Source organism: Bemisia tabaci, chromosome 2 (assembly GCF_918797505.1).
Source record: "Bemisia tabaci chromosome 2, PGI_BMITA_v3".
Lineage (NCBI taxonomy): Eukaryota > Metazoa > Arthropoda > Insecta > Hemiptera > Aleyrodidae > Bemisia > Bemisia tabaci.
This window is the reverse complement of record NC_092794.1, coordinates 58,124,801-58,150,812: the sequence shown is the minus strand read 5'-3', so window position 1 is coordinate 58,150,812 and position 26,012 is coordinate 58,124,801. Positions and strand designations below refer to the sequence as shown.

General features: G+C 37.4%; 3 protein-coding genes across 4 annotated transcripts in view; 2 read left to right on the top strand and 1 right to left on the bottom strand.

Moving 5' to 3' along the window:
• The window catches only part of LOC109030188 (nose resistant to fluoxetine protein 6), a 37,997-nt gene extending 20,954 nt beyond the window's left edge, over positions 1-17,043 (top strand). For both annotated transcript variants that reach the window (XM_019041024.2, XM_072295933.1), the window contains exons 4-14: positions 2,370-2,590; positions 3,059-3,150; positions 4,197-4,390; positions 5,351-5,523; positions 7,186-7,354; positions 8,284-8,477; positions 10,594-10,735; positions 12,942-13,134; positions 14,199-14,341; positions 14,826-14,938; positions 15,836-17,043. In XM_019041024.2, the coding sequence (XP_018896569.2) occupies positions 2,370-2,590; positions 3,059-3,150; positions 4,197-4,390; positions 5,351-5,523; positions 7,186-7,354; positions 8,284-8,477; positions 10,594-10,735; positions 12,942-13,134; positions 14,199-14,341; positions 14,826-14,938; positions 15,836-15,884 (1,683 nt within the window). In that variant the 3' untranslated portion in view covers positions 15,885-17,043. The remainder of the gene's footprint in view (positions 1-2,369; positions 2,591-3,058; positions 3,151-4,196; positions 4,391-5,350; positions 5,524-7,185; positions 7,355-8,283; positions 8,478-10,593; positions 10,736-12,941; positions 13,135-14,198; positions 14,342-14,825; positions 14,939-15,835) is intronic.
• A 1,946-nt stretch (positions 17,044-18,989) lies between these two features.
• Positions 18,990-22,996, top strand: LOC109030160 (c-Myc-binding protein). Its single transcript, XM_019040989.2, has 3 exons — positions 18,990-19,234; positions 20,538-20,659; positions 21,715-22,996. The coding sequence occupies exons 1-3, from the start codon at positions 19,217-19,219 to the stop codon at positions 21,908-21,910; spliced, it is 336 nt and encodes a 111-aa protein (XP_018896534.1). The 5' UTR covers positions 18,990-19,216; the 3' UTR covers positions 21,911-22,996.
• A 1,225-nt stretch (positions 22,997-24,221) lies between these two features.
• Positions 24,222-26,012, bottom strand: part of GTPBP1 (GTP-binding protein 1) — a 28,163-nt gene continuing 26,372 nt past the window's right edge. The window contains exons 14-15 of the mRNA XM_019040876.2: positions 25,899-25,999; positions 24,222-24,365 (exon numbers count right to left, since the gene is read on the bottom strand). The gene's annotated coding sequence lies outside the window, so the exon portion shown is untranslated. The remainder of the gene's footprint in view (positions 24,366-25,898; positions 26,000-26,012) is intronic.

Sequence of the window (26,012 nt, the reverse complement as noted above, 5' to 3'; positions counted from 1 at the left end):
CCCCCCCTCCGTTCTCTTTCTTTCTCTAATAGGACAGACAAACAGTCGCACAGTGGATCGAGTCAATGGAAGAAGTCGGGCATGAAATTTTTGACAAAAATTGTGAAATTTTACGTTTATCTCATCACAATTTTAACTTTAGGGGGTGCTCTTCATAGAAAATTCCACTCAGAAACCAATGGAACCACTTTCAGAACCTCAAAGTTTCGTATAGACAGAGTTATAAGCTTTTAAAATTTCCAAACCTTTCCTATTGACTCGATCCACTGTGAGTCGTGGCAAAGCTAGACCTTTTTCATGGGAACGGTCTACGGTTTAAATTTTTCCATGAGGGCCCAATTCCTAAAAAACATGCAAATTGATATTTTTTTTTTGGAAAAATGTATTAGTCTTGAAGAGGGTTTAGACCCCGTGGACAACTCACCCCCCCCCCCCCCCCCTCCCGGTTACGCCGCTGTGGATGACTTAGGTAGGAGTGATGACGTCGAAATCCTCTGCATTTTCCCCTTAAATAGTAATGGATCGAATGCTTCCCAACATATTTTTATTGGCATATTTAAATGTTTGGGAACTTCGGGAAAAGTGTTAAAGGGCACCCATCCATACCGTGTAACGCATAAGATTAGCCCATTTCAAATTATCTCCGAATAATGAATGATCGAATGGGGTATCAATGCTTGCTCATAGAATTTCTCTCCTAGATTTGGATCTTGATGTTGCTGGAAGAATCGGAAAATTTCTGTAAAACTGGTAAAGTAGGAGCAAAAGGCCAAGCACTTCCCTAATGTCCAGATGAGGAGGGGGGGAGGCACAAAATTTTCGGTGACAGTTGACAGTAAATTCAAGCATGTACTTGAATTTTAAATGCTTTGATTAATGTAATAAAATGATGATTGATTAATCCCACCGGATGTTTCTCTAGGGTGCGGTTTACTTTTCTACATTGGCGTTCAAATCTCCACACTCGATAAACTACATTTCGCATTTTGGAACTACTATTTCTGGCTCATTTTAAAAATTGCGTTTGTGCCGTTAGTCTCTTCATGGAGATAGATGCTTTATGAGTTTGTGGACGAGCCAGAATAGTAGTTCCCGAGTGCAAAATGCCATAATATTGCCGTGCATGACAATCTACACTCGCGATGGCCTCAATGAGAATTCACTAAACTGTCCTGTCAAAAATGACAACAATATTTTTGTTCACCCATCGTCCATTCAAAACTGTCGTCTTTTTCCAAGGAAAAACAAATGGAGTACTTTGTATTAGCAGGAACATTAATTGAATCTTGAAGAAAACTCGATTTTGAAATTCAGTCGTCTCTGCTTTCATTGGCTACACTGGTTACACGGCATCTCTAAAAATAACTCGGACATTAAATTGGACATATTTCTGCCAAACGGAACTATGTGTATTACAACGTGAGCCCTGTTAAGCTTAATTCTTATGGATCTTAGGGCTCATGCCTCAATGCACATAGTTCTGTTTGGCAGAAATACGTCCAATTAGTGAGGAGTTGAGATTATATTTTGCTTTTTTCATGCTAAAAGGACCTTTGTTCAAATGAATCACCTGAATCAAAAAGAACTGCGAAACATGTAAAATCTGCGCATCTAGCTCCATTTGATAAAACTCATTTATACAGGGTGTCCGTAAAGTCCCTTTCCCCTCTCTAACTTTTCACTAATGATTAAGCCAAGGATTTGAAACTTAAGGAATGTTTCTAGGTCAAAAGGAGCTAATTTTTGGCTCCCCTAAAATTTTCATGGGGAGCCCCCTTGAGGGATGAAGGGGGTAACGGGCCACAATTTTTTTTAAATAGAAAGACCCGCTATGTGATACCTCGGTCAAAAGAACAAATAAACAGAAAATGTTTCGTGCAAACTCGAAGTCATCATCTCAAAACGTTTCGAAATAGCGGCCGTTTAAAGTTCAAAGTGGCCGAAATTGGCAACTCGGTTTTTTGCCGATGGATTTGCCTGGAACTCGGTATTAAGTCGTTTTCAGGGACGAAGAATAAGAATTTGACGTTAGATTTTGAAAAATCCAAGGTCGTCAATTTGCGGCAATTTTGAGTTTACACGAAAAAATGTCCGTTTTTACGTCCTTTCGAACGAGGTATCGTAAGGAGGGTTTCCCCATGCATTTGAAATTTAGTTTGAGTCAGGTACCCCCCAACCAAAGGGGACTCCCCCTGAAAATTCTAGGGAGGTCAGGAGAAGCTCCCTTTGACCTAGGAACATCCCCCAAGTTTCAAATCCTTAGCTCCATTATGTAAAAATTTAGAGGGGGGGGGCGACTTTAAGGACACCTTGTACATTATTGCCTTTTGGCCGATCCTTTATTATTTGCAATAACTTTGATTTGACAGCCATCGGGAGAGCTGACGATTTGGCGGCGGGACGAGATGTACTGGGGAGTGTGCGTGCCCTCCGGCTGCAGGGAGCGAGACATCCAACGTGACGTCGACGAGTTCCTCCAGCGGAGTTGGTTCGCTGACCACGTCACCGCCACCGTCAACGCCTCCTTCTGCCAGACGCGAGCCTCCGTCAAGAGCGAGGCTCAATCGGAAACTCTCGACAGGATAACAATGTAAGTGATCGATAGAATCGTCATTTAACGGACGTCATTTGGATGTATTTCAACAGCGGGCCGATTATTGAAATTGATAGACAAAGCTATAGACAAAGAGGACAAAAGGGGAATGGAGGGATCCTATTGGTGGAGACCGTAACTTTCCTTGTGTACATTAGCGTTTTTACAGATAAGCCAGAAATTGTAGTTCCGAATTGCAAAATGTGACCCAAGTGTCTCTGCTATTTTTCTCTCGATAGTTTAAACTTGAATCAAGTGGATCCCCCAATCATCTGATTCCCAATCAACTGGATGAGCTAGCTTTGCTCAAATTCAGGTAAATCCAGCAAACTTACATGTTCAAGATGACCTAGGGTAGATTCCTCTCTTGATTTAGTGTTTCATGAAGAAGTAAGAAGCGCTAAAAATCCATTAGTTCAAGATACAAATACCTCTACTTAAAACATTTTATTTGATTATTTCCAGGGACCTATTTATCGTTCTGATAGCTTTGACCATTGGCAGCACAGTCTATGATTTCTACTTCAATGAAGATGTCGATCAGTCGAACAGTGGTGGTAAGTTACTAATTAAATGACCATTAATAAAACACCTTACAAACAAATTGGGCTTAGGGATGGAGACTGAATGATTTTTTCATCTTCTTAAAAGGTTTTGACGCAAAAAAAAAAAAAAAAAAAAAAAAAAAAAAAAAAAAAAAAAAAAAAAAAAATGCAACGAAAACATGACCGAATTAAACGGTTTGGTAGAATAGGTCTAAGATATTTTGAATGAGCCGGCTCGCGGTGTCAGTGAAGAAAGTTCATACTTTTATACGGAGTCTTAACTACCTCTGTTGCTTATGAAGACATTAATTATTAGGGACAAAATTTGTTCCAAAATAAACTTACCAAGAAAATTGACCTGTTGACTATCTTAAAAACTCCACGACATTAGATTATACCAAATCTAACGTTTTAAGACAGCCGTGACACTGAGTGATATTTTATAAATCTATGAGACACATTTTCCTCGAACGAATCAACGACCGAAGTAAAAATAATACGTATCTCTGTTACCACATTTAAAAATCTCATATTAAGGTGATTCGATGGACGCCATATTTTGTGTCAGAACGGCATGCGATATATCGCATCAATTGGTTCCATTTTTTCTGCTACTCGTCATTTTTCTGCAATTTTGAGATCGCAATCCTGTTGTCAGGAGACTAAAACACTCGCTTACCAATTTTAACAAAGAAATTCAACGTAATAAAAGCGCGATTTTTTCAGAGAGAAAACATCGCATTCGATACTGATATCGAAACTGCACTCGAATGCGATATTTTCTCTTTATAAAAACCACTCCTTTATTACGTTGAATTTCTTTGGTAAAACTGGTAAGTGAGTGTTTTAGTCTCCTGAGAACAGAATTGCGATCTCAATATTGGAGAAAAACGAAGAGTAGCTGAAAAAATGGAACCAATTGATGCGATATATCGCATGCCGTTCTGACACAAAATATGGCGTCCATCAAATCACCTTAAGTTTTGTTTTTTTAAAGGAAACTGACGAAATATTTTCGGTAGCGAAGCTCATTGTTTCCTTTTTCTGTTACATGGAAGGCGTGCTGATGAAGCTGTTCATGTGTTTCTCGATGCGGCAAAATTTGCGAGCGTTGTTCGTGCCGAAGCTATATCAGCCAGGATTCGACGCCATGACAGGGGCGCGTACCATCCTTACTCTCCTCGTCCTCTACGGACACCGGTGGAGAATGCTCGTCGTGTCGCCAATAATAGAAGCCAGCACATATGAAGAGGTAACAATATAGACTATTTTAGAATCTACGTCATGACAACAATGTTTCTTATTGAGACAATATATACCTAATCGTATGTATTTTAGAAACCCCGTGCTGACAATCTACACATGGGTCAGTTGCGCTAGTCACAGATTCGTGCTCTGATGCTTGATTCTTGTAGATTAGCTAAAAATAATAAGATCTGTCCAAACAGCAACTTTCTACGTTCAATATTAATCGATATATCGCCCTTTGAAAATCTTGATCAGATCCAGAGAAAAAGGTACATGAGTGTTAAAAAAGTAAACTTTCCAAGAGCACAGTTTGAAAATGCACAACCAGTAAAAAAGGGGGTTCAATAAGAGGTCGGTGCGTTTGACTACGCTCACTAAAATATTAGCTGATAGCATTCTAATAATCAGAACGAAGAAAACTTAGTGTCATAAAAAACCTGAGGTTATATCAGATCCAAAAAAGGTAAAAAATAAAAATCGAAAAATTTGGAAATTTCTGACAGGTTCTCCTTAATTTTTTGTGGATATACCTGCGTAACGTATGGTGCCTGTTTTCAACCGTTGCACGTACATTGAAAAATAAAAAATAAAAAATCGGTGTTAAAAAATGTGCGCGCAACAGTCAAAACTGGGACCATGTGCTAGACAGGTATGCATGCAAAATTAAAAGAGAGAAAACAGGGATGAAAAAGAGGCACCAGCACAAATGGAAAATATTCTAAACCTAGAACCAGACAGGGCTCTTTTAATAAAAGCTCCATGTAAATGAGGGGAAATGATATTTTTGCTCGGGCAGTAAAAAACCACCTGTAAGATTATTGCATAACAAATAGCAAGCATTTGAAGCACTTATATTGTAAAGAATTCATGCAAAAATGCTCAAGCATTGATTTCAGAATATTTTTTACACCCGAAAGATATCAACGTGATGTAAAATTTTTTGTTTGATTTTTTTGTTTCGCAGAAAAGCCGTTCTTTCACATTCATGACAACTTGTCTTATAATCATCAACTCGTTTTTCGTCATAAGTGGATTCATCGTCGGCTACTTTTTCTACGCAGAACTTGAAAAACGGGATAAAGCTAAAAAACTTAGCTTGTCGGTCATAATATCTCCGCTAATTTACCGATTTTTAAGGTGGGTAATCATCAATCGTTCTTTTATCCTCCGACACTTCCACTTATATTGTGAAGTGGCTGCTCACGTGTAGATTGCATTCAAAAAATTTCACTGCACCTTCTATTTTGTTTATGAGAAGTCCCCTAGTCATTTTCAAGACAAAATATTTCGAATTAGTTAATATGAAAATGAACCCAAACTTGATTCTACCTCGCAATAGTTGCTTGGTCCTTATCTATCATTGAATCAGCTAGTAACATTATCTTCCTTTGTGGTGTAGACCTAAAGAAAAAGATAGACTCTCGTGGATTTCATAGGAATTGAGAAAAACTTAAGAAAATTGTGAATTTCCTGGACTTTGAAAATTCTTTTGATAAATAACTGTGCACAAGCACTATTTGAATTTCCTCTCAATTTTGTCTTAATATTTTTAGCGACCGATTCTGGCTTTGCCAATCGAAATGCTCAAGTGCGGGCTTATGAGGAAGTTGAGAAAATTTAGGAACAATCCGACTTAACTTTCAAAAATGATCTTACCCTTTCCATATTATGAGTCTTAGTTTAGAACTGTACATTGATATATTCAAAATCGGAAAATACTATCTTGACTCGCAGATTTCTTATGACATTTGATTTATTCAAAGAGAAAATAAAAGCATTATTTCTTTGACTTTACGGTGATTTTTCTTCATCAAGAATACTTCATGAAAATGTCAAACAATGATATTCTTTTGTTTTTGTTCTAACAAAATAAAAATAAAATAACAGCAGAGATTTTGTAACGCCGTACTCTAAATAGGTTTTTTTTTTTTTTTTTTTTTTTTTTTTACTTTAAGAAACTTTCATTTGCGATTTATTTTCGGTTTGCATTTTGGGAAACTATGCATATTACACGTAATCTTTGCGAGGAAAGGCAGTTTTTTTTTATCATTTTCGAAAATTCATATGATTTTTCTTTATATATTTTAAAAACGAAATACCAAAGTATTAATAAAAGAATAAAAAAATTACAGTGATGGCTTGAGACTTAATAGATGAACTACCGCGTTATTATTAGGACGAGTAGCCTTACGCGCATAAACGTCGCGCGCATCTCGTCACCGCGAGGGCCATGAAAAACAGAGCGCCTTCATCTCTTTGGTTATGCAAGACGGATAGTCCTGGAACACGAATAGTTGTATCACGCAAGTGGTGGTAAGGCGCTAACATCAACATCGCGTCTCACATGCTTTTTAATGGATATATACATATGTAATACCAAAGTAGGGTCATTCACCGCTGTTGTTTCATTTTTATTTTTTTAAAACTTTTTATGTTATTCGATCTCATTTATTTTTAACTTGTATCCAATGCATTAAACTTATTGTTAGCATTTACATATTACAGAACTTTTAACCAAAGAAAGGAAAAATCTATTGTATAGATATTTTCATGCATTATTATACGTGAGTACTAGCAACGTAGCAAAAAGTGCCCATGTAATTTTAATATGTAAATATTTCTTCCATTACATATTACGAAAGATTTACCAACAATCTTCAGACTTCGCTCCCTGAATCCCTTCGTAACGAAGATTGCTATACATGTAAAAAATGGCCCCTGGCTCTTAATCATAGAATGAATTCATTGGTGCTGATATGTCATTTTTTTTTTTTTTTTTTTCATGATCAATTGTCGCAGATTTACTCCATTATATGCTGTGGTAATTTTACTGAACCTGACTCTTCTCCCAAAATTGAGCAGCGGTCCCATCTGGCCGAAAGCCATCTTGCCCGAAGTGGAGCACTGCCGGGAAAGTTGGTGGACTAACCTACTCTACATCAATAACTACTACATGGCTGACAAAATGGTGAGTTGCCATCTCGAGCTATTAAGCATTTTTTAAATTTCAATACTGGATCGTAAAGAGCGATAACATACCTACCAAGAGACAAAAAAATCCTACTTTTGGTTGCAAATCTGCTTAACTTGAATGCTATTTAAAGCGAATACCTACACATCTATGAAATTGGAAATTATGAAACCTTTCCTATTGATGAGCGCCTATGGACATTGTTGGGCCTTCAAACAGCCAACCCAAATCTGTCTGCTCTTGTTAGACCACACCAGGCGCCATTTTTGGGCCGATCCAAACTGACCAATGACCGCCTCCACGCAACAAAGACGGTACCTAAGAAGCCGAATATGTAGCAGAGACTTTTTTCCAGTCACGAGAAAAAATGTGAAATTTCACGGGGAACAAAGGTGTCACCTTATATAGTTAATGACAACTCTAAAGCTAAAAACATGCTGAAAGTCGAATCCACAATGAAGGCCTTAATTTTATTGGAGAGAAAATCCAAGTCCAATCTCAATAAACTCTTCACGCAGGAAATGGTCTGAATATTACGATGGACGGTGAAATCCAAAACCACTTTTTATCTTGTGAAGCATATTCCGCGAAAGAGCTAATGCATGATGTTGACTCGTTTTCTATAACAAAAATTATGCGGAGGAGTAGATTTGATTTGGGAATTTCATTGTCAATTAAAGCATAGCCGCCATAATTTTGAGCTAAAAATTACCGGTCTTTAAAATTGAAAGTCACCACATAGAGTTGCCGTTTTTTTTAGCATTGACCTCAGAGTGATTCAAAACACGATTGCAAAATTTTACGTACGATAATAGCAAAATCATCTTTACGTGACAATTTCGTCAAAAAATGAGCATGAAAATATTAATCTTGTCCCTAATTGATGCTTGCGTTGATAGATACACTCATCTTGGTTTTTTTTACAGTGCATGTTCCAATCGTGGTACTTATCGACAGACATGCAGTTATTCATCGTGGCGCTGGTGCTCCTGTACATTTACAAACAGAATGAAGTCCTGGCAAAACGACTGTTTGCCGCTGCTATTTTTGTCCCAATCATCTGTCAAGGAATCATGATCTACGCCCGCGATGATCCTGCGTACATGATTGTCGACGAACAGTAAGTACACCCTCCGCACAGTAGAACGAACTAATAGTGAAGGTCGGACATAAAATTCTTGACTAAAATTTCAAATTTTTATTTTTATTTCGTCAAAATCAAAAGGTGTCTCTGACAGTATATTTCACGAAAAAGTCGATGGAACTACTCTTTAACTATTTTGTTTCATATTTTCGAAAATATAAGCTTTCAAAGTTTCCAAATTTTGACCAACTTCTCCTATTGACTCGCTTCAGTGTGTACCGTGCCGACTGTTTATTATCTGAATAATTGATAATTGATTAATTGCACCAATTAAAGAGTCAAATATTGACGTGGATGAGTGAGCTCATTTGTGATCCATAGGTTAGACACAGCAACAAAGAAAAATTTGACGGTTGCATCCTTGTGATCAGTGAAAAATGATGATGACCAACAATCAAACGCTAATGAGTCCTCAAGGCTGATATTAAAAGAGGTATCACCCTTTGAAAAACTTGATCACTCCACCGCATGGACAGACAATTATTGGCTTCTTTTTAGCTTCTTCAATAGGTGATTTGCACATAATCGTCAACTTCCGGCCAAAGTATCACAAGCGCCATGCGACGATTAAAATTTTCGCCGCCATTTTATTTTTCTACAGAGAAATTGTTGATCGAATCTGTTTGAAAGTTCACTGAATTTTATCGGCAGCACGAAGAAAATTCGGTGAAATTTTCGGACAGCTTCGTTGAACATTTCTCCGTAAAAAAATAAAGTGGCGGCGGAAATTTTTAAACGTCGCATGCCGCTTGTGATACTTTGGCCGGTAGATGACGATATATTTGCACCGGCCGCTAGAACATATGAAACCATAAAATGTATATTCACGGTGGATCACTTCAAACATTGCTGTGTTTGAGGGGTGATATCTCCGTACATATTCGACGTAGAAACGTGACATTCTGAACAGATATTTTTTCTCTACTTTTTTCTGATTCGTAAGTTTTCTAACTTCAAGTCACTGCTCATATTGCTCTGATATGTATTCCTCATAAAATTTTTCTGAGAAAATTCTATAAAAAATATTTTCCAGCGGAACTTAAAATTGAATTACACGTTATACATAGGCTGTCCCAAAACAACTGAGAGTAAGTCTGTATTTCAGAAACAATAATTGATATTGAAACGCGGTTTGTGGGAGGTTGTAGCTCATATCCTTAGCTATTCAACGAGCCCAAGATTTGCTATTTTGGTCAAAATTTCGCTGAGTTACAGCAATTTTTTGGAGCCGTGTAAAATATAACCCTACAGGATTTTTGAGTATTTTTTTCCTTGTCTGAACTGTTGTTCCGAGATCGCAACTTTGCGGATCACGTTGGCACTGGTCTAGATGCAAGTTCTAACATGTTTGCATGTGCTCTCATTGCATATCAGAGTTTTCTTCAACTTCCCAGCTCAGGGAAGCCAACATTGTCCAGCGTTAACGACACTTTCTTCCTCCGCCGCAGAAGTTGACGGCCGGCCGCCATGCGGAATCAAAGCTGCCGACTCGCGACCCTCGGAAAAAGCTGCATGCCACCGATAAATGGTGCTCTCCCCAAGTCGATTTTCTCCATAAGCAACTAACATCTCTTTCACGGTATCGGAGACAGTTAAACTTTGGTAAACACAGTAACGGATGGCATAGCGTTGCTCTTGTTTCAGCTCCGCGGGCGAACTCATTGCACCAAACGAGAACATGTGTCATTAACGCTAGACAATGTTGGCTTCACTGAGCTGGGAAGTTGAAGAAAACTCTGATATGCAATGAAAGCACATGCAAACATGTTAGAACTTGCATCTAGACCAGTGCCAACGTGATCCGCAAAGTTGCGATCTCGGAACAACAGTTCAGACAAGGAAAAAAAATACTCAAAAATCCTGTAGGGTTATATTTTACACGGCTCCAAAAAATTGCTGTAACTCAGCGAAATTTTGACCAAAATAGCAAATCTTGGGCTCGTTGGATAGCTAAGGATATGAGCTACAACCTCCCACAAACCGCGTTTCAATATCAATTATTATTTCTGAAATACAGACTTACTCTCAGTTGTTTTAGGACAGCCTATGTATATTGCAAACTTTTAATCCTTTTATCGTTTCTGTTTGATAGACGCATGAAGAAAGTTCCTGGAGAATACTACTACATGACTTACTACATTCCCACTCATTTCAGACTCCCATGCTACCTGATTGGAGTTATTGCAGGAGTATATGCATGGAAGGCGAAAGACACGCCGCCGACTCTTTCATTGGTATGACAAAATGTTTGATGTTTATATTTACATGCTAAAATAATGATGCACCCTTGGTCTTGATCCTATACATTAATATAGATTGATTCAGTGAAGAAAATGATCTACCTACAGGGCCAATTTTCATAATTTTTGCAGCCATCGGTAGGAGATAGTCTCTAGATGAGCCATACAGTACATGGAGTCGTAATGTAAGTTGGAGAGCTGGCACCACTTATAAGCATTTTCCAGGTCGCGAATTCCAGGACTCCTGTGAGACGCCGGGTCACTTTTTCGATACATGATCTATTGTTTTGGTTTCAGAACATTTTGTCAACGATTTTTTGTCCGCGTACCTTTTTTGTCCAGTAGTATACGCCCACATGTAAAATAAGCAACGGTGACTTGGTCAAAGCGTTATATTTTAGTCGGTATATAAAATTATACTGACAATATTGAAATGAGAAATTGAGAGAGAAGGAGGTGTTGTTATGGTTGCTCATTTTCTCAATGAAATGTTATTACTTTCTCCTTTTGAACCATCTTTTTAAATTGTCATTGGTGAATATTTGGTTTTATTTCTATCCTTAAAATATTCGATGTACAATATACCTTATATATGTATAGGTACTTTTTTTTAATTTTTTCTTTACGAAATTATTACTTCATTTTGAAAACATTTATATTTTTAAAACGTGAAAAATATTTGTAAAACCTTTTCTAAGCGACATTAATCTCAATGAGCTGCAGTTGTGCCGACAGAAACTGCAAAAATGAATAAAAGAGGGGAAAAAACCAAGAAGCACGCAATCTTTAGTTTTAAACCCATTTGTACATCGATCTTTTAGAGTCATATACGTCAAATTTTGAGCGTTTGGTTGCGTGTACACCTCGCTGCAGCACAATAAAAACACAAAATGTGAAAGAAAAATTAAAGTGCTTTGAAAATCATTAAATTTGACACGGAACCACCAATATTTAAAAAACACACATTATATTATTATTCTCCTTTGATAAATTGATACATATTTTTTTCCCATCAATTTAAATGAGAATAATCAATACAGAGTGTGCAAACATTTCAAAATCATGAGTTAAAAAACGCTGACTATGCGAGTAGAAATAATAAAGTCTAACAGAGCGGAGCGGCGGCGTGCTGCCAGCGCTAGAGGCTCACTGGCGCCTATAAACCTAAGTGGATACTTCACGCACTGCACAATGCTTGAGGTATCCTTTTAGGTTTGTAGGCGCCAATGCGCGTTTCACGCTGGCCGCCCGCCCGCCGTGCGGCGGAGCCTGAAGCAACTATTTCACAACAGAGGTGTTGCACAGTATTATACGAAATTGAACGTATTAAGAATGACAGGCACCCTTTAAAAGTACAGATCTTTCCTCGCAAAGTAAATCAAGATACTTATCGTACACAGGAAAAATCTAAGAGCCTTTAGCAGAGGCAAATATAGAGGTTTATCCGGTTCAGATATAACAAGGTGGGAATTTCCTGAAAAATAATTAAGTCCTGTTACACCAAAGGGGTGTAGAGAGTTTTAGTGAATTTTCTCTCGTGGAATTGACGCTCCCCCATTTTTACCAAAACTCTCAACTATATATTATTCTCCGTTGGACCAAACAGACAAAACAAAAAAACAAGCAAACCCTCATTCTTCCAAGACATTATATATTTTCATCCAAAAACGTCGTGAGCAATTGTCATTTGTATTTACATGTGGGCCAATTAACTTTGGGTCTCAACTGGCACGTGGACCGAAACTCCCGTGCCGAAAAAACGCGTGGACGTTAATTATTGGAAAAAACAGGTGCGCGGACAAAAAATCGTTGACGAAATGTCCTATAACCATTGTTTTCGATACACGGGTACCCGGCCATGCGATGTAAACAAAGAAGATAGGAATTACAACGTATTCCACACCGCCATTTTGGATCGAACATGTATCGAAAAAGTGACCGAAGCTCGGCGCACATCGGGCTCGGAACTCGTCGAGCAGAACATGGCGCCAGCTCTCCCATTTACATTACGACTCTATGTATACTCTATGAGATGAGCCCGCTCTATTTAGATTAACTTTTGGGCGCTCGCAAAGCAGACCGTAAAGGAAATTAAAGGGGATGAACTTCGTAGCGACCAAGAGACGTAAGACCTATAGTAATATATATTTGCCAAATCCTGTGACATATTTTAATAATAATCTCTGTTTGCTTCGCTCAGTTGGCGACGAACTTGTACACAGCGGCGCTAGTTGCTTTCTCAGCTGCGTTCCAGAGTATCGGACACGAATTCACGCGACCCTCCAGCATGAGGGACAGCTTGGTGCTTAGGACACTCTACGGGTGTCTACACTGCTCCGTCTGGGCCTTCTGCTCAGCCATGGTCATCTACCTCAATCTCCGCAGAGAGGGCGGTAAGTAGTCAAGTGATAGCGAGTCCATGGCGGTAGATACACCACATTTTCCACGTTTTTCAAAAATATTTCATGGGAGGGTTGATACAATTATCTCCTTACAATACATCTTACGGTCGAGTGTAAAAGTAATGTAAGTAGGTAACATAACTCCACGTTCAGGAATCAGGGGCCGAGAAGGAGCTCTGGTTCTGTGTTGCGTGTGGTTACGTGGAGGAGGTGGATGGAGGAGGAGGTATCTGTGCCTCTGGGTAAAGATAACTTAAAAAAAAGGCTGATCGTCACCATATAGAAAAAAAGGAGGTGTTTGCATTTCGGGCATCTTGGATTTTTTGATGACGTAGGTCGGTACAAACGACTTTTATTGTTTTTATTATTTTTCTTGGACATGCTGTAGTTCATGGAAAAAAGTCATTGGATATAAAGTGTTTGAAATTATATCATAAGTTGATTAAAGCATAAAAATCGGACATCATGGTCCGTTTTTCATACTTCCAATTTCAAATTGTTGGCCATGTTGTACCGACCTACGTCACGGGGTAAACGATCCTCAAGATGCAAACACCTTTTTTTCTCTATTATGGAATAACCGGAGAACTTTTAATTATTTTTATAGCTATTCGTGTAGATGACGAAACTTCTCAGAGACAAGGACAGACCACCCCCCCCCCCCTCTTACCTCTTGATGACAGGTGGAAACTGTCGGAATAAACTTCGGATATTCAACATTTTCTTCCTTGTGGGTACACCCACAACTATAGTCACAAAGCAGCAACAATCCTTAAGTATGCGTGTGTATTCCGATTGTTTTACGCTCGAACTTCTCGAAGTGTCTCTTCATGCACTTGGCCTCGCCAATTTTCCTTCATCTAAAGTTATCATATTTAATCTCCAGGCAAATTTGATCCGTCACTGTGGTTTCCAATCTATGGTCAGAAGGAAACAGTTGAAAAATGAATGATGGAAAATCAGAAAGGATACTTACAATGACAAAAGACGGATTGAAAATTAAAATTTGAGCGGATATGTAATCATAATATTATCGTTTTTCTTATTTTTTGCAGGATGGTTCCAACGAGTTTTTCTTTTCTATCCGTTCATACTGTTTAGTAAATTGTCGTTCGGTGCTTACTTGCTGCACTCAATGACGCAGAGTATCGAATTTGGCTCTCTGAGGGCTCCAAAAACGCCTTCAAGACAAGAAGAGGTGAGCATAAAAAAATGGTTTGAATTATTTATAAGTCATCGCGGACCAAAAGCATCATTTTTTGGTAATTTGAAAATATGCATCGAGACAGTAACAAATACTCATCGCCTTTTCATCTTAGATCAGTGGCATCTACATCCAAGAACGCGACGCACTTCAGCGACAAACAAAAAATATTCTCCCCCCCCCCCCTTCAACTGTGTCTCACTCCCACCCTAAACGCGTAAAAAATTTAGTATCTCTCGTATTAGGAATCCAGCATTAGCGATTCGCCATCAAACGCCTGCAGATGCCTGTGATGCAATTTTGCTGTCACTTGCAGAAGTTGCCTAACCGAGCGTCGAAGGACTTTCAGGATTCGATCAAGTGATGATATCTAAATTGAACACATATTTTTCAACTTTACGTTCAAGGAAAAATGGTATTAATTATTTCTGAGCATTCTTATCACCCCTAATACTTTTCTATTTCTTATTTTTTCTAGTATTGGATGACCGCGGGAGATGTTATATTTGTCCACCTTTTCTCTTGCATTTTATGTCTACTAGTGGAGGTGCCATTCTCTCGGATACAAAAACTTATTCTGCTCGGTGGAGGGTAAGAATTTTTTTCTATTTATTTATTTATCTATTTATTTATTTATTTATTTATTTTAATTTTGGCATAGTTACAAATTTGTGGTCGCTTTTTGCCAAAATATTCACAAAACATTTTCCTCAGCAAGAACGCCAATCTTTCGATCGATCCTCCCATAGTGGTCACATTTGCAAAGAAAAATAAACGAAAAATCTCTGTCACCACACAGTTTGAGGGAACTAATGAATACATACCTTTTTCATGATAAGACTGTTGAAATTGATAGACAAAGCTATAGACAAAGAAAACATAGGGAGTATGGAGGGCTTTTGGTGGTTGAAACGGGTGGTTGATATAGACTAAGGGGGTAAATTATGGACTAACTATAGTAACTACAGGGTCTCTCGTAGATTGCCGTTAGTTACCTGTATCTTTTGTCCACTGCAACCACTCGCTTTCACCAATAGGATCCCTTCATATACATTTTGTCTTCATTGTCTATGTAGCTTTTTCTGTCAATTTCGATACTCAGCCTACTGAGGCTCAATTATATTCATCCAACTACATCGGGTCTTGTTTTTAACCGAACGCTACGACGCTACTGCCATGCTGGAAAAGCGCCTTATGAACATCGAGAGTTGCCAAATTTTCCCTGGATAAAACATGTATATTTGACGACATTCATGCACATTTTGCACACAATTGTCTGAAAATTTTGGGGGAAAAATACGCACAATTTTCCCCGTAAATTCGGTTTTTATCGAAGGAAACTCGGCAACGTCTGGAGGCTCGTACGGCGTTCTTCCTTAGCACTACAGATTAATAATTATTAGACCTTAAAATAGGGAGTTTCATTACTTTTCAATCATTCTTGAGCTGCTGATTCAATTTATCTAAATATAAATCTATCGTTTTTAGGAAAAGTCAAGAAGCTGAACCATCTGGTGAGGCGAAAAAAGTTGAATGATGTACCCATGTGATTTCCTATTTACTTGTCTGTGATGAAGCCTCCGACAACCATCAGGTCTATGTTCTCAGACCACGAACCAAGGCCCGCCGAGTTTCTGAAACTTGCTCCATTATTAATAAGCATCGTGATCAAATTAATTTAGGGCTCTTATTTTTAGTTCTCAGATAGAAGCATTGTACATACTTACTTTCTTAATTTATTTTTTCTCTGCTTTCTAATAGTTTGATTTTTCTGAATAGTTTTAAATTTCTCGAGTTTTTTAAAGATAATGAGAGGTCATTTCTAGTGTTTAAGGTAATTTAAATACTACAAAATGCTCCTTTGAATTTTACGTCCCGTCTTCAATTTTCTCTCAATTTGGACAATCGAGGCCCCTGCGGGCTGATTAATGAAATTGATAGACCAAAAAGACGGCGTGGAAATTGGGCGATCCTATTTGTTGAAACGAGTGGTTGTTTTAGACAAAAGGGGAAATTGATTGACTAACTATAGGGTCTCTTGTGAGTTACTGTTACTTAGTCTGCTGCTAGGATCCTTTGTCTATTGAAACCACCCACTTCCATCAATGGGATCGCTCCATTATCTTTTTGTCTTCTATGTCTATCTCTGTATGTCTATCAATTTCAATAATCGGCCCACTGAAATAAAGCTGAGGGATACTGAACATATTTGCCGGATTGTAACCAAGAAAAAAAAACAGGGGCGAATTATCTTGAATGAATTTGTTCGCTTTTTCTGATACTGAGGAAGTTTGTTGGACATTTCCACCGCATTTCGTTTGAAAACCAATTGAATTTTAAAACCTCCCTTATATGTGTCTCAGAGAATAAAGTTTGTAATTTATTAATTACGTAAAGGTGAATCTCGTGGATATTATTTATATTTTATATTTTAACTATAAAAAAGATTCCGCTTGCAACAAGCCGCATCAGCCTAAGAGTTTCGACGGAAAGTTTATCCAAGCATAGAAAACTGCAATTGTTTGAAGGTGATTCATGTGATTATAAAGTTCCTTAACAACTCTTAAGCCAAGATTTTTTTTTAAAAGGAAAACAAACAAACAGAATATGCGCTCATTTTCCATCAAAAATGTATTTTAATTCTAATGACTATTTTGTACATATTAATTTATAAATTTTTTTTATATTAAACGTAAGGTTTGTTTTTTATATTCCGAACCCATCTCCCACTTTCTTTTAAAACAAATCTTCTATATCTTCCCTCCCCAATTTGTATCTCTTCTCTTTAAATCTTTTTAAGATTGATGAGACCGTGAGTATCTTGGTGAATCTTTTTATTTTGGAGATGTGCCAGTGCTTTTGTAAAATAGCTGGAAGATTTTTTATTTCTTCATTTATTTCTATCATTTATTTACTTTTCTTTTATTTTTGTCTTCGGGGGGGGGGGGGGCGACAACACGAGGAGTGCTTCGTTCTCTGACAACTGCGAAAAATTTGGCAAAGATGATAAACGGTTTAAAAAGTAAAATACAAGATAGAGCCAAAGTGCGCCTCAACTTTGATTCGTAAGCAATTCCAGCTTCTTGAAAAGCATGCAGAATATTCGGATCACTGTATTTTGGCACTTTTACAGTTGCGAAACGTTTAACATAAATGTAAGAATTTGAACGAATGAGGATTCAGCGATAATTTTTACTGAAAGTAAGCGCGATTATTTTAGCTCTTTAAAAAAATGCTCTCTCGATGCTTCTGGTTGAAATTTTTTATACATTTTTAAATGAAGAGATGAAAATCGATTGGATTTCATTTAATTCTGTATCATTTTATATGACAATAATCCAAACAAATTATGCAAAAACTTTAAAATCCCAATTTGATAACCGCTGACGCCGCAAGTTTGAAGAATCGTATCACTGCGTCAAACATAGTGCGGCCGGCGCGGCTCTAAACGCATAGTAGCGCGCCTCACAAGACTGCAGGATACTTCATGCATTGCGCGTTTATTACAGTGCGCGCAGGATATAGTAGCGCCTTACAAGACTGCAGGATACTTCATGCATTGCGCGTGCGGACACCATTTCCGAACAGTGCAAACAGCGAGATCGATCCCAGGACACTGGAGGAAATATCAGATGATACCGACAATAAATATTTCGAACCATTAGAGCACATTGAGGAAGAAATCTCTTTTTTAAGGTCTCGCAAGAAATGATTCCATATTCAGCTGCCAAATTCAGCGTGTGATTGCGGCATATGAAATGAATAATTGCCGAAAATTTTCAGCATTCCTGGTTACTTCCGGTGAGAACCGGAAACACTCATTATTTCCCGAAAGTATTAAGCATTTCCGGTTTCATTAGGTGATCGCCGAATCAGTCTCTGAATGCGCGCGTACGCATTCATGAATTTCCTCGAGGTTACAAGGTACACTTAGTGCAATTTTCAAATGAAAATTTGTTGGCCAAAACTTTAGTTCCAGTTTGATCCAAGTAACGATGTAGGACCTGGAGGGGGGGGGGGGGGCTCCTAAGAGAGTAGGAAGCATAAAGTAATATATTGAAGTTATTAGAATGACCGAAAATTTTAAATGGATGAATCGTGTCACGATCGTTACGGAAATGTCACGACCATCACACTTTTTTCTGAGTTATGAAACAAACATCCGGGATCTATTTTTAAAACAATGTACAAAAATATGTACTCGTATAGAATTGTTAAGCCTGATACTATGCTAAACTAAGGAAAAAAAACTCTCAATCCAAAATAACATAGTTGAATTTTTAGTTTTTGGGAGGTCAAATTGGACAGTTTTCGTAGAATTACCCAAATATCAACGGACGGGTATTTATTACAATTACTTCCGGTGCAGATTCTCATCTTGTACCTCCTGATGCACACTGACATTGTAAATACTATCCGTGCGATTAAGTGTATGTGTTACCTACTCGTCTAACTTTCTGAACATAAGAGATGGTCCATTAAAGCGCTTGCGGCTCTCAGCTCCGAGAGTTCATCATTTGAATTTCCCGGTACAAAATCGAATATTGCGCGGGAACTTATGGTCGGATGTTTTTTGCACTGCCAATACATTTCGCGCGTTTTTCCATCCCCCTAGTCGTTTCCTGTTTCCGGTCCCCGTGGTTTTATCTCTTATCAACACTGTGCCCTCAGCCCCTCACACACGTGTTAATTGTTATAATCGTCGAATTTGAGTGTTTCCATAGTTTTTCTCCTGGAACACTTAGTCGTCCTCATCACCATTGCATATCTTTACTTAGTGAGGGATTCAGAAATTGATCAAGTGCTGAAAACCATTATTTTGGGTAGGCTAAGATAAGTTGACACAAACCCTCCTACACAAAAACAGTCATGACTTCTTCTTTCAGGGTAAGTTCTATGTTGTATGCCTTTTCGTTAAAATTTGCTGTCAATTTTGTGCAGCTTGAACGCTTCTCGAAATGTTCAAAATCTCTCCGGCTACTATAGCAATGCTGAAATTGTATCGCTCACATAACCTAGAAATTCATGCTTGTACGCATGGATCCAGCATAAATAATTGCTTGATCACAGATGTAAGGAATCTCTTTCCAACGATACCTCAATATCCAGCGATCGTTTTTATCGATACTCATCATCAGCTCGTTTACACATCTATTTGAATCACTCAAACGATCAATCATAGTGGTCCTAAGAGCTACCTACCAAAGTTTGGCTGACACCGAGCGTCTCATAATTTCTGCTTGTGACCGTGCTACTTTATTTAAGAGGTTGTTAAACTTGAGGTAGGGAAAATGGGACTGATCATTAAAGCTTACAATTTTCAATGTATCCCGAGAGCATGACGCAAGTCAATATATTGCTCAGGTATTCTCTACATTGGACCCATATAGAGTCTAATCCTTGAGTTTTGCTTTGCGATGTATGAAAGTGCTGATAAAGCTACTTTCTGAGACTGGTTTTTCCAGTACTCTTCACCCTACTTTTCGTCAACTGGCGATGCTATGTGCGTGGGGTCCCTGCACCAGGCTTTGCTAAAAAAATGTAGGTAGGTTTAAAATTTAGTTCACCAAAACTGGGAGTTACAAGCACTTATTTTTTATTTTGTTGTGACTTTGGTCAACATAATTTATCAAAATTTGCAAAGATCCATTTAAAGTAATAAGGCTTGAAAAACCATCCATAGCCTGCGATTTTTCCATTGGCTGCTGTGTTAAAAAATGTTGTATGGTTCCCACTTCCTGGTGAACGGTAGATTAGAATTGCATCGTTCAAGGATTGACTTCATTTGCGCTCCGCTACAAATTCTGATGGTCGACCATAAAATAAATAATGTTGACCCCATGGTTTGGAGGATACACATACATTGCATGGCAACATTTATTCAGATGGCACCATTGATGAGCGGTGATGGAAACAAGTCTTGATTTTTTTATCAAAATATATGGTGAACAAGCTCTAACAGATGTACTAGGAGCCATAATATTTAGTTTTCTTGTAGGGATGCTACTGCCAAATCCAGAACTTTTAACGAATAGGCAGTATTGACATAAAGCATTGATTTTTACATCAGGTAGTACCTACCTTGTAATTTTCATTCTGAAAATTTTCATGAAGTCAGGAAATTTTAAAATTTATCATGACCTATCCTGTGTTTAATTAAGACATAATTTGAAACTTCTGCCTTTTTCAGCCTGTTGACTCCAAGCGGGAGGAGTTCCGCAAGTATGTTGAACGCAATGGAATCATGGGAGCTCTAACCAGAGCCCTAACAATGCTTTATGAAGAACAAGACAAACCAGAATGTGGTTTAGAGTATCCTTTTTACCGGTGATGTGCAATTATAATTTTTTTCCCCTCAAATTTTTTACTTATACCTGAATTCAGTTACTTACTGGGGTCATATTACTCCGTTGGGTGGCAGGGGTGTTTATAGTTATTTCATTTCTAATCGATTTTCTGATTTTGTAAACCTCCCATTCATCCAATTTTTTCACTGTGGTGACCATTATTCATAGTTCTTGCTGTTTGTTTACGAATTTTCACCATTTTACAAACATCATGCGGTTTTTTTTGCAAAGCCCTTTTTCATGACCATTCCATTTTCAGAATAATTTTTAAGAGCCTCCATAAGGCTCTCTTATTTGTGCGTACTCAGGACCTGCTGGTACAAAATGGAGTAAAAAAAATTCTGCTCCCCTGTTGTGTGACATCTGAATCAGGTTCCTTGCGAAAGGATATATTTACAGGTTTCATCAGGCGTTTTCTACCTCACGAGCTATACCCCATATAATTTAAAAAGTAGGAATCGGACAAGTTTGAAGAATAGTGTGAGATCAGCTTGGCAGCTAATCTCACCTGACCTTACCAAGCAAACTTTCATGTGGGACATAAGGGGCTTAAAAATTTCTCATGAGAGTTGTATGTGAGAAATGACTGCTCTTGTCTGCCAATATGTATGAACCTTACGCTATTGAACCAAAGTCTCATAAGTTATATTGCACACTGAACTCATTTTTACACACCTCCTCGTGGAATAAGCCCCACTGGCACCCATTTTTCTTTGACAAGTCACCAGGATTAATTACCAAGGTAGAAGAGAGCTTGTGGAAAAATTGTTCTGGGCAAATTGACTGCTTGAATGAGTAGAAAAAATTAGTAAAATATCAAAACATAGCTAGGTAAAGTAAAGAATGTTAGTAACAAAATTAGCATCATTAAGTATGTTTCTCATAAAAATTTTGCATCGAAGATGGCGGACACGAGAATTCTGAATCCAATTCCTAAACGAGAAATCAGCATTTCCATTTTAAGTTCCAGCTTGCCACCTACTCCCCTCTCTAGTACTTACCCTTAACCTAGCTCTTCAGATATATTCGCAATATTTTGAATGAGGTGCCTCATGCAGATGAGTTACAGCCTTTACGGAATGAAGTAGATCACCTGAAGCACAAACTTATTTTAATTGAGTCGCAAAGAGACAGGCTTCTTGATCGGCTGTTAAAGTATGAGCCTGATGCTGCCAGTATCATTCATAATAGTTCGAAAAGCAAAAGTGAAAAGTAATGAAAGAACCCAACTCAGCAATTCTTGATTCTGTACATTCCAATCTCACGCAAGCTAATTTTCTATTTTTTCAGAATTTTCTTTTTTTAAGTGGTGAAATGACTCGTCAAAGTGATAACATTTTTCTACTTCAGATTTGTCTGTTTCAGCCTGTAGAAAGTAATTTACCTCTATATTTTCAAAGAAAAAGTTCCTTTTATTTTTAATTGTATCTGTGAAGAGTTCCTTTATGTTTTAAGTTGATAAAGAATTAATTTACTTTTTTTTGTCTTTGTAGAGTTACTTTTCTCTATGATTTCAGAGTGTTTCTTTCTTTGAATCAAGTAATTATTTTAGTTTTCCAATCATAGATTTATTTTTTTCTTTATTGTTTCCGATATGTTGATTTTCATAATGTTACTATTTTTCTTTTCTCCTCTTGCAATAACTTTTATCATGCACATGCAAACAAGTTCAAACTGACTTGCCTCTTAAATAAGAATTTGAAACATTGTTCTTAAATTTCAAGAAAAATTGCAAGCAAAATTATTAGAAAGATTCCTGTAAAACGGCAAGAGGAAAAGTCTTCTACATGGATTAAAATTTCTAAAGAAATCATGTCTAGCTCTTTCATTAATGTCTTAGTGCATTTTGTTTGTACCCTGTTTTTTATTCAATTTCTTGTAGGTATCAAATCTTATTTCTAATCATCTCTTCTGGAAGCAGGCTAAATATTGTTAGGTATAGTTTTTGTCTTTGTACTAGGGTTCTTCAAAGTATTGTGACTTACTTTTTGCAGCCCTATAATCTGCTCTTAACTTTAGATATTTTAAATTGTTCTCAAACCTGTAATTCAAACCTGTAATTCGAAAGTCTGAGAAACACCAATAAAAAAGATGTCTATAAAAAATTACGTGGTAATGATGTAAAATAAAGATAATTATTCTTAGCAGAAAGTAACTCTGTTAGAAAATAATATTTTGGTATGCATAGCAGAAAGTAACTCTGTTAGAAAATAATATTTTGGTATGCACTTTTTATCTAAATACCTACTTGTGTTCCATCAGATGTGCCTTTATTATTTTGAATAAAATTTTGATCTATTAATTCTCAGTGTTTTGTTCATTGTTCCAAATTAATAAATTAGGTATTTAATTTGTCCTAAAAAAGTTATCTTTCACTACTCAGAAGCAGGAGAGAAGTGGTGACTATGGTAAAAACCAAAATGTTTAGTTTTTACTGCGAAGGTGGCCATGATATAACCTTCAATCAATTCATACCTACAGTAAGTTTCCAGCGTATCAGCTTTGGATGAAAAGAGAATTTTAAACTTGCATGTATTTTATTTGAATATTTCAGATGATCAACTAATGGGACAGTGGCACAATTTTTATCTATGACAACTCGACAGTCAGCTTTTGATTGGTTGAATTTTTGTGAGCTTTTTTTTCCTCTTAGAAATTATTTTTTGAACTTTCTGGTTTTTTCTACTTACTGCAAGTCTTGTAAAAATTTCTTGCCACTGCCCTATTCCGTTCCTCAGTTCAAATTCTCCTACTAGCAACTTATAACTCAGATCCATGTCTAGTCTGCAATAAACTCTTTTGTCGTTTTGTATGTATATATTGTAATGTATTGAACAGATTTGTCTCTAAAACAAGTTTTTTCACTGGATCAAAAAAAAAATGTAGGTTAAAATAATAAGTGCAAGGACATGTGCAGTTCTAAATGAAATCCATGATTAACCTGTATTTAACACATAATGTTTTAAGAGTAATTGTTGCAAGCAGGGCTTTGTCAATCGTGGCATTCTGTGAAACAATGTCTCACCCTACAACTCAGCGCCATTGTCCATGATGTAATGATACTATTTTAAAAATATATTGCCAAGATGATCAGGATATTCTTGGTAATCATACCATCACAAAAATGTATTGTAAATTAAATCTATTTATTTTCACACAGTATGTACTCTTACAAAAGTATCAATTTTAAAAACATTTTTCTGACAATATTTTCACCAAAATTATAAAAATGCTCCCAGGTAAGTAATTACCAAAAATATTTGATAACTTCCTAACAAATTAACGAGTGCCATCAATGTTCTTATCAAAAACATTTAAAAAATATCGTTGAAAATATTGTCAAATCCAGTATACTTCATGGTTCGTCCAAATTAGTATCTCAAGATAATATTTTCACGGAAATGCAGAAAATATCTTTTTGAACTACCTCCGTATTTTCTGTTCAACTGGGGAGGCTCTCTTAAGTAAGGGTATGAGATCAAAATGTGTTAGGCAAATGTGGGTGGGTAAGAACTAAAATACAGGTGGAAGTTTACACAGCCTCTTTATCAGTGCGGTATTTGGTGTGCACTCGCGGGAACTGGACGAACTGTCTTTGGTAGAGCTCATCCCCCGGGATTGGGCCAGGACTGCTTAGCGGGAACTGAATCAGTGAGAACTCCATTCGTAATCTGTAAATAATCACCAACATAAATGTTCATCAATGTATGTTTGCTTTGCCCTAGTTCCCTTACAGTAATTCGCACAATTTTCCTTTTAGATGAATGGCAATCTGGGCCGTCGGATGAAAGGAAGTCGCTGTTCGTGGCGCCGCACAGTGGATCGAGTCAATTGGAGAGGTCGGACTTAAAATTTTTGATTGAAACTAAAAATTTTGTTGTTTATTTCGTCACATTTTAAATTTCAAGGGGTGCCGGTAGCTGAAAATTTCACGAAGAAACCAATGGAACTACTTTTAGAACCTCAAAGTTCTGTATAAACGGAGTTACATGCGTTTAAAGTTTCCAAATTTTGTCCGACCTCTCCTATTGACTCGATCCACTGTGCGCTGCTTAGGTTCTCTTTCAAACGTTTACTTACAAAAGCGAATAATTAAAAATAAAATAATTAGATTTTTTAGTTCCAAGCAAAGCCCACCTGAGAAAGAAGGGTGGTCCAGAGAACGATGAAAGCCTAACTCTGCGAACAATTTTCGTAGAATGGAACATTTTTTTGGCACCTGTTACTTAGTTTCCAGAAAGAGTTGTGGCCGAAAATATGAAAATTTTGGTCTTTTAATAGTGCATATACTATAGAAATTCTAAGTGGAACCTCAAATGTGCGATAATTGTCGATAGATTTACGCGTGGTAGTAGCATAGTTCACGGGCCGCAAATGATGTATGTTTCTCGAACAGATGATAAGTATTTGTGTTCTCTGGTATGTTTGTTGCGTGTGGCAAAATTGAAGGCGGGCCATAGATGGATGTTATTCCGTCTCCGTCGAAGCATAGGCAACGGATGCGGGACGACTCGTGCTCCTCCTCCTCGATAGATTTGCCTATTAGTTACTCTTCGTTACATTTTTCTCTCCTCTTTTTCATCATCGTTTTCCCCTTCTCTCATTTTAACGCCCTTTTCCTGGTGACGCACAGTGAATCGAGCCAAATGAGAGAGGTTGGACACAATTCGTAAACTTTAAAAGCTTAACTCCATTTATACACAATTTTGAGATTCTATAAGTGGGATATTGGTTTCCTCGTAAAATTTTTCAACAAAAAGCACCCCTTGAAAAAAATGTGACAAAATAAACCTCAAAATTTGCAGTTTTAGTCAAAAATTTCGTGTCCAACCTCTCTAATTGACTCGGTACACTGTGTGGCGCCCAGTCCAGCCGCTCCTCATGTCCCACTCTTATTCCCGAAATCCCGCCTTGAACTCGCCTTTAAGTACCTTACTATACCTTAGGTACACAACTTTCTCGTTATTTTCGTGCGAGTTGCCTACCCTCCAATTTCAAGGAGCCCTGCATTTCTGCGGATCGAATATCATCCGAAAATTGCAACTTTAGTGAATCGTAACAGGTATATTAAGTTTTTTGCAAATTCCAAATAGGTACCTTATAGTTGAGGATTGGGTTGATTTATTTGAGAATTATTTGTCGGCAAGGCTATGGTCTTTCTGTCCCGTGCTTTTAGAACAAATGATTAAAAGAGGAGTACTTACTTGCGCACCCAATGGCACAGAACGATTATGAAGATGAGTTGAACCATGATCGCGAACATACCGACTCCAAACATTATGTACATCGCCCATTCTCGATCCGTCTACAAAAATAAG